This window comes from Castanea sativa, chromosome 1 (genome assembly GCF_040712315.1).
Source record: "Castanea sativa cultivar Marrone di Chiusa Pesio chromosome 1, ASM4071231v1".
NCBI classification, from domain to species: Eukaryota; Viridiplantae; Streptophyta; class Magnoliopsida; order Fagales; family Fagaceae; genus Castanea; species Castanea sativa.
This window is the reverse complement of record NC_134013.1, coordinates 30169342-30177429: the sequence shown is the minus strand read 5'-3', so window position 1 is coordinate 30177429 and position 8088 is coordinate 30169342. Positions and strand designations below refer to the sequence as shown.

Below are 8088 nucleotides of genomic sequence, written 5' to 3'. Positions count from 1 at the left end.
TGCGATGATAACACACCTCCATTTGTTTGAGGTGTTTTTGATATTATAGATGTAATGATTTACAGTTTCTTTAGAATAAAATTTATACTAGTTCATTGAAAAACACAGGAAACATGTAAAAAATTATTATAAGAAAAGAAGACACATACTCCTACCTAGTAGTAATAAAATTTGTTTGCAAGGCCAGGGGAGGCATTTGACCCCTCTCGACCCCGTTAGCTCTCCCTGGTATGATCTAAAGAAACTGAAATAAGTTTTTTTAAGAAGAAAAACTGAAATAAGTTTATAAAACTATTTAGTATTTATTTTAATGTAAAGTGGTTCCTGCACGTAATCTCACTTCCAAGGAAGTAATTTTATGTTGGTTAAACATATTTTTAAGATTGTAAGATTTTATAATTAAATTGCATGGAGACAAGACCGAGTCCATCAACATCTTTATTCAAGAAGATTATTGTATTAGCCAATTCATACGGTACAATTTTCTATCATCTATCTCATCGCCAAGAAATTTTCTCCATATATGAATTTTTGTTCGGGTGGAGATGACAGTGACTGAAGTTGTTAAGGTTGTTATTAGCAATTGGAAAAGAGTAATGCTACAACCACAAACTATTTTATAACATTTTTACAAATTGTTGTTGTAGTCAACTTCTTACTAGTTAATTTTCATCTGGGCTTACAAATAACGTCATTTTTTTTATTTACTAATAATCACTCCCCATATTATCAATTTGTAAAAGATTTTGTAAAAAAATTTATATCTCTAGCATTTTCCATTGAAAAATAGGTTTTTGGGCCTAGCTTTAGTTTTCCATACCAAAGCGAAAAGACTATTAATTGATTTTTGTATATGTTATCATTCTTAAACATTTTTTTTCTCTCACTAGCTTATAGCACTTTCACAACCACTTATCCTCTTTCTTTTTTAATTTTTAATTTTTTTTTCTGACTCAATACAATTCGAGGTTTAAGACAATAACTTCAAATAAGTCTTTTTATATTTAAATATTCTTTAGTATTTTTTTTTCCTATCTTCTCTTCAAAAATAAAAAATAAAATCAATTATTCTTACTTTTATGACTAATTAATGGAGACTGGGTTCAATTTCTATTTATTCATAAGTTTTTTGGGAATTTGCTTAAGTTACTATAATTTTTTACTACAATAAGATTATAAATTGATTTAACTAAGAATGTGATTAATGATACTTCAACAAGATAATAAATACTCTCTCAAAAAAAACAAGATAATAAATAAGTATTTAAATTACAATTTGTAATTGTTGACACATCAATTTGTAATATTACTCAATTATTTGGACCTTTTTAAGAACGGATAAAAAAAATATAGAATTAATATAGTTTAAAAAAAAAAATAGCACTTATCGATCCCCATTCCAGAGGCTTTTCTCTAGTGGAGGGGCTTGGGGCCAGCCTATTACCTCATTTATGTCAAAACTGCCTCATTTGAAATGATAAAATAACTCTAACCCGTTTCATGCATTTTATTTATTTATTTATGCCTAAAGATGTTAGATGGTATGAGACGAGGATATGGAACCCTTGATTTGACCACGTCCTATTTTATCAGTAAATGTCTAATTAGATTGGGATTTGTTGAACATATTATAGTTTAAGAGACTTAAATTTATTGTAGGATCATATACTTACTGTACAAGTACATAGGCTTTTGGGCAGGGGTAGAGGCAGGGGGGGTTGAGAAGGGGCAGTTGCCCCCCCTGACCTCCCCAAAAAAAATCCTATATTGTATCGCAATTTACAATACCTACCATTTTGACCTCAAACGTTCCATATTCAGAGAACAAATAACACTATTTTGCCTTTTTCCATATATAAGTTCCATTAGAAATAACACAAACATTCCTAGGTTTATTTGTCTTTTTAAACAAAACAATGTTTTTTGGGTCCCACTTAAAAACCATATTCCTTTTTTATCCTGCAGCATGTTCTTAAGCAACTGCAATTTTTTTTCTCTTGGTGGCTTTGTCGCACAATTATTTCCTTTGAATTAGGTAATCCACATCATCATAATAATAAAAAATAATATTTAAGACCTTCTATATCAAACTACAACTCTAGCCTCCTAATTGTTTTCTCTTCTATCTTAACTTTTTCACAATTTCAAACACTTTATTTTTGCTATAGACCAAAATTTTAACTTCTTAGTTCTTACCACTTAAAAGAATAGAGAAAGAAACGTTGAATTTTACATAACTTTTTAAGAGTATTCAAGGCCAAGAAAGTACTACTTCACAGGTATATTTCTATATCCTTAACACTTTTATAGTGATTTGTTTTAAGGAATCAAATCACATGTTTAACTTCTATGTCTTTAAATTAATCTCTTAATTCGATTGTTATTAACTATGAAGTGATTTTATTTATTTTAATTATATAAAATGTGTACGTGTAAGCAATTGAGATTATGACGAAGCCTAATCAAAATAATGATTTTCGAATCAAATTCTAAACAAATTTGTATCGAGGTATATTTTGCAAATCTTCCAATTGAGTAAATTAAACTAGGTATGCAAATATGAATTAAAGTTTATATTATATTTGGTCTTGTATGACACTTACATTAGTATATAATTGTTTATCTATTTTATTTTTTATATTGATTAGTAATATTTAGATTAATTTTACTTTCAATCTAGTCTTTCAATTTTGCCCCCCCTGAACTAAAATCCTAGCTCCGCCACTGCTTTTGAGTCATAATATCGTTAATAGGAGAGAAGAAGTTTGAAAAAATTAAATGAAATATAAAATGACTTCTTTATTTAATCTTACCTTAAAAACATTTTATTTATAAAAACAAATATACACTCTACATTAATCGTGTTTTCTCCCCCACTCACCAATGAAATAGTGACAAAATAAACGATTTGGACATTCAAAGTTAGGAGTTTTTAATTTTGACATTAAAATTAGTTCAAGTGGTGTGGTTTATTTTTATTATTGTTGCTGGTCATTTTTGCAAAAATCTTACAGCCCAAATGCAAAGTAAAGTCAAATCCAATTTGGGCCCATTATAAACATTTTGTAACATCATTTATTCTTTTATGCATGGACCAAGCCGATGCATATTGTGAGGTGCCGAGGACCTAGGAACCCGAGGACCCGAGGAAGGGAAGGCCGACACGTAGCAAGCAGGAGGAAATAAAGGAATAAGGAAATTTACCTGATAAAACCCGAAGATGAGGTGGCATGGGTACTGGTGACATAAGGGACATATTGCAAATATCTGAATGTGGCAGGATAACCTAGAAGATTGCATTAAATGTCTGGCACCAACCTTTCTGGCGGCATTAATTAGAAAATACCAACTTTGTCCGTTGCATTAATGTAGATATGACCTGAACAGTGTGTAACGCAGAGTTAAAGCTTTGTTCTGTTACCGACAGACAGGTGTCGGGGGGAAAAGCTTGATAGATGGCAAGGTGTAAGGCTGAGATAATAGGAACGAATGATATAAATAGGAGCTGGAAGATATGGAAGAGGGACTTTTGTTGTTGGACCCTCTCTACCAAATATATTGTATTCGGATGCTCTCAAAACCAGATATGGAAGAGGGAAGGCGAAACACTCAAAACCTATTCCGACCGATATTGGGAAATGTATAATGAAATTGATGGGGATGTGGAGAATGTAGCCGTGAGAACTTTCAAGGTGGGCCTTCCCACGGAGCATGGGTTAAGGAAGTCCTTGACAATGAAAGCCGCGATAGATATGCGTCAGCTCATGGACCGGATACTTAAGTATAAACGGGTAGAAGAAGATCATGTGCAAAGCAAAGGAAAAATGAAAGGGTATCTGGAGAGGAAGGATCTTCGAGTAGGGGGGTTTCAAGGTATTCGACCTAAACGAGACTTTCCAAGCCACCCGAGGACCGCCGAGACTCCTCTAATTAATTCATTATTTAAGGAGCCCGTGCATCACATACTGGAGAAAATTCGGCATGAACCATATTTTAGGCCACCCAAAAAAATGAGTGGAGATGCATCCATGAGGAATCAAAACCTCCACTGCCATTACCATCAAGATAAGGGACACATCACGGAGGATTGCCGGACATTGCGCGATCATTTGAATCAACTGATTAAGGCCGGAAAGATCAATCATTTATTGGTTAAACCGGACGGGAAAGGGGGACAGCAAGGCACTCGAAAATATTGGGGTCAGGCCCCTCAGCCATCGCTAGGCACTATTAACGTCATCTTGGCGCAGCCGAGAGGAGAATTTGGGACACTTTCTCGAGTCATGACTGTTCAAAACAACTGTGGGAATGAGGTAATGGAAGAAAGTAATCAAGCCGATAAAAGAATGAAGTTCTCGGCAACACCGGTATTGGGGTTTTTCGATAAGGACAAAGAGGGCACATATCAACCCCACGATGACGCTTTGGTGGTAACGGTTTGTATTGGGGGATATGATGTAAGGCGAGTCTTGGTGGATGATGGAAGTGGTGCAGAAATCATGTATCCTTATCTGTTTATTGGTTTGAAGTTGAAAGATGAAGATTTGGAAAAATATGATCATCCATTGGTTGGTTTTGATGGGAAGCAGGTAATCCCACGAGGAATGATTAAGTTACCTGTGCATGTGGAGGGTTCCGAAGTGCAGGTGAACTTCATAGTTGTTATGGCATACTCCCCGTACACGGCCATTTTGGCTAGGCCTTGGCTTCATGCGATGGAGGCTGTTTCATCTACTTTACACGTAATGGTGAAATACCCTATACGAGGAAGTGTGGGAGTATTACGTGGCAGCCAAATGGTAGATAGGCAGTGTCTGACGTCTGCCACTATTCGAACAGGTCAAGGTTCAATGGCGGGGGAGGTTTTTGAGACCTCATAGCAATCAAAGGAGATTGCTCGGGAAGTCGGTGAAGCTGAGGATGGAGGCACTGCCGAGCAGATAGACAAGGTGTTTATAGGGGAAGATGAAGAAAAATATTTTCAAGTAGGATCTAAGTTGTTAAAACCGGAAAGGGAGGAGCTGGTTCAATTTTTACAGGATAACATTGATGTTTTTGCATGGACGACCTATGACGTACCTGGAATTAATCCAGAAGTTATTTTCCACCATTTGAATGTTAATCCCCATGCTATGCCCCGAAAGCAGCCTCCTCGACGTACATCTCAGGAACATGCGGAGGCAGTTAAAGAGGAGGTTAGTAAGCTAAAGCAAGCTGGGGCGATCAAGGAGATTTTTTATCCTGAATGGCTGGCCAATACTGTAGTGGTAAAAAAGAAAAATGGTAAATGGAGAGTCTGTATCGATTTTACAGATTTGAATAAGGCATGTCCCAAGGACCCCTTCCCTATACCCAGAATCGATCAACTGGTGGATGCAACTGTGGGGCACCCCCGAATGAGTTTCTTGGATGCATTCCAAGGGTATCATCAGATCCCTTTGTCATTGAATGATCAGGAGAAGACGGCTTTTCGCGCCCCTAATGGCAACTACCACTACCGAGTGATGCCCTTTGGTTTAAAGAATGCAGGATCCACTTACCAACGAATGGTGACCAGAATGTTCGATGCGCAGCTGGGGCGTAATATGGAAGCTTATATCGATGACATGGTAATTAAAAGTAAAAGGACGGAAGACCATTTGAAGGATTTGCATGAGACCTTCTCAGTGTTAAGAAAGCATAAGTTACGCTTGAATGCATCGAAGTGTTCTTTTGGAGTGGGCTCGGGAAAGTTTCTGGGGTACATGATAACTCATCGGGGGATTGAAGTTAATCCCGATCAAATCAAGGCCATCTTAGGTTTGCAGCCTCCTCGGAATCCAAAAGAAGTACAGAAGCTAGCCGGTATGTTTGCAGCCTTGAATAGGTTCATATCCCGGTCCGCAGATAGGTGCCGCCCCTTTTATCGTCTTTTGCATAAGTGGAAAGATTTACGGTGGACTAATGAATGTAATTTGGCTTTTGAGAATTTAAAGCAATACTTGGCTAAACCACCAATATTGTCGAGACCAGAAAAGGAAGAGGTGTTATATGCTTATCTAGCCGTCACAGATCACGCTGTAAGTCTTGTCTTGATACGAAATGATCGTGGGGTCCAAAAACCAATATACTACGTCAGCAAGTCCTTACAGGAAGTAGAACAGCGATACCTACTTTTAGAAAAAGCGCTTCTAGCCGTGGTGCATGCAACAAGGAAATTGCCCCATTATTTTCAAGCTCACACTGTAATAATACTCACCTAGTTGCCCTTGCAGGCTATCATGAGGAAGTCGGACTACACGGGGCGTGTAGCTAAATGGGGAACCAAGCTTGGAGCTTATGATGTCAAATATATGCCTCGGACTGCGATTAAAGGGCAAATCCTTGCCGATTTCGTGGCCGAGTTCACGGAAGGTCAGATTAACCAAGAGGATACCATGGTGACAGTGACGACCATTGCACTGGAACACGCCACTCCTTGGGAAGTCTATACAGATGGGGCGTCAAATCGAAAGGGGGCCGGGTTTGGGGTCGTGTTAATTTCTCCCGAAAAGTTAGTCATTGAAAAATCATTGAGACTGGGATTCTCAGCCACAAATAATAAGGCTGAATATGAAGCTCTCTTGGTAGGCGCCCAAATGGCTAGACACTTGGGAGGAAGAATAGTAAAATTATATTGTGATTCCAGGCTAGTGGTAGGGCAAGTTAACGGAGCGTTTGAGGCAAAAGATGAGCGAATGAAAGGCTATCTCAAAAGAGTCAAAGGGGTGTTAAGTTTGTTTGAGAGCTTCCAAGTACAACAAGTCCCAAGGGGACAGAACGCTTATGTTGATTCATTAGCCATGTTAGCCACGTCACTAGGCTCAAAATTGCCACGTATGGTCATGGTAGAGGATTTATTGACCTCTAGCTTGACAAGCAGCTCGGCGGTATGGGTTCACAATATTCATGTAGGCCCAAGCTGGATGGACCCAATCATAGCTTTCTTGCAGCAAGGTGTATTGCCTGTAGATGGAACAATGGCCGAGAAGGTACGAAGAAGTGCTCCCCGTTACTGGCTGTCAGGGGAGCAAAAGCTCTACAGGCGTTCCTATGCAGGGCTGTATCTGCTTTGCGTACATCCTGAAGCTGTGGAACCTTTGCTGGAAGAATTGCATGAAGGTGTGTGTGGGAACCATACTAGAGGAAGATCATTAGCTCATAGAGCCATGATCCAAGGGTATTGGTGGCCGAGCATGCAGAGAACCTCTCAAGAGTATGCCAAGAAATGTGATCAATGTCAAAGATTTGCGCCAAACATACATCAACCAGGAGGTAACTTAAATCCGTTGTCTAGCCCATGGCCCTTCGCTAAGTGGGGTTTAGATATCGTCGGACCTCTTCCTCGGGCAGTAGGCTGTGGATGCGAGGAAATTCATCTGGAAAAATATCATAACTCGCTTCGGAGTCCCTCACACCTTGATTTCTGATAATGGGCTTCAATTTGATAGCAAAGCTTACCGACGGTATTGCGCAGGAATGGGAATAAGAAATGGATATTCAACACCGGCTTATCCCCAAGGAAATGGTCAGGCGAAAGCAACGAACAAAGTTATCTTGGCGGGGTTGAAGAAATGATTGGATGACGCTAAAGGATGCTGGGTAGAGGAATTGCCTCATGTATTATGGGCTTATCGCACTACACCCCGAAGATTGACAGGCGAGACTCCCTTTTCAATAACGTATGGAATGGAAGCTATAATACCATTAGAATCGAGTTTTCTCACCCTGAAGTCCGACCAGTATGACGAAGCGAGCAATCATGATAGGATGTATGATTGTTTGAATACTATTGAGGAGAGAAGAGAAATAGCCAGTGTGAAGATGGGCAGCTATCAGCAGAAGCTCAAACAGACATACGACAAGGGAGTTAGGTCCAGGCCCTTGGTACCAGGTGATTTGGTACTAAGAAAAGTAGTTGGGGTAGCAAGAAATCCCGCTTGGGGAAAGTTGGGACCTAATTGGGAGGGGCCGTATAAAATTACCTCATTAGCAGGTATAGGGGCTTATCGTTTAGAAGATCTGGATGGGAGGGTGGTTCCTCGCCTTTGGAATGTAAATAACTTATAA

At 38.8% G+C, this 8088-nt stretch overlaps 1 protein-coding gene across 1 annotated transcript; it reads left to right on the top strand.

The window, feature by feature from the left end:
• The first annotated feature begins 3638 nt into the window (after positions 1-3638).
• On the top strand, positions 3639-8088 carry LOC142624626 (uncharacterized). Its single transcript, XM_075798280.1, has 5 exons — positions 3639-4799; positions 4881-5199; positions 5314-6059; positions 6255-7140; positions 7613-8088. Exons 1-5 carry the CDS (start codon positions 3639-3641, stop codon positions 8086-8088), a joined length of 3588 nt encoding a protein of 1195 aa, XP_075654395.1.

Excerpts from the sequence above, each read along its gene's own strand:
- LOC142624626 (XM_075798280.1), top strand. The coding sequence starts at position 3,639 with ATGTATAATGAAATTGATGGGGATGTGGAGAATGTAGCCGTGAGAACT. Across the intron at positions 5,200-5,313 it reads GGCAGTTAAAGAGGAGGTTA|ATTTGAATAAGGCATGTCCC; the intron begins GTAAGCTAAAGC and ends TCGATTTTACAG. Across the intron at positions 6,060-6,254 it reads TAGCCGTCACAGATCACGCT|GCTATCATGAGGAAGTCGGA; the intron begins GTAAGTCTTGTC and ends TTGCCCTTGCAG.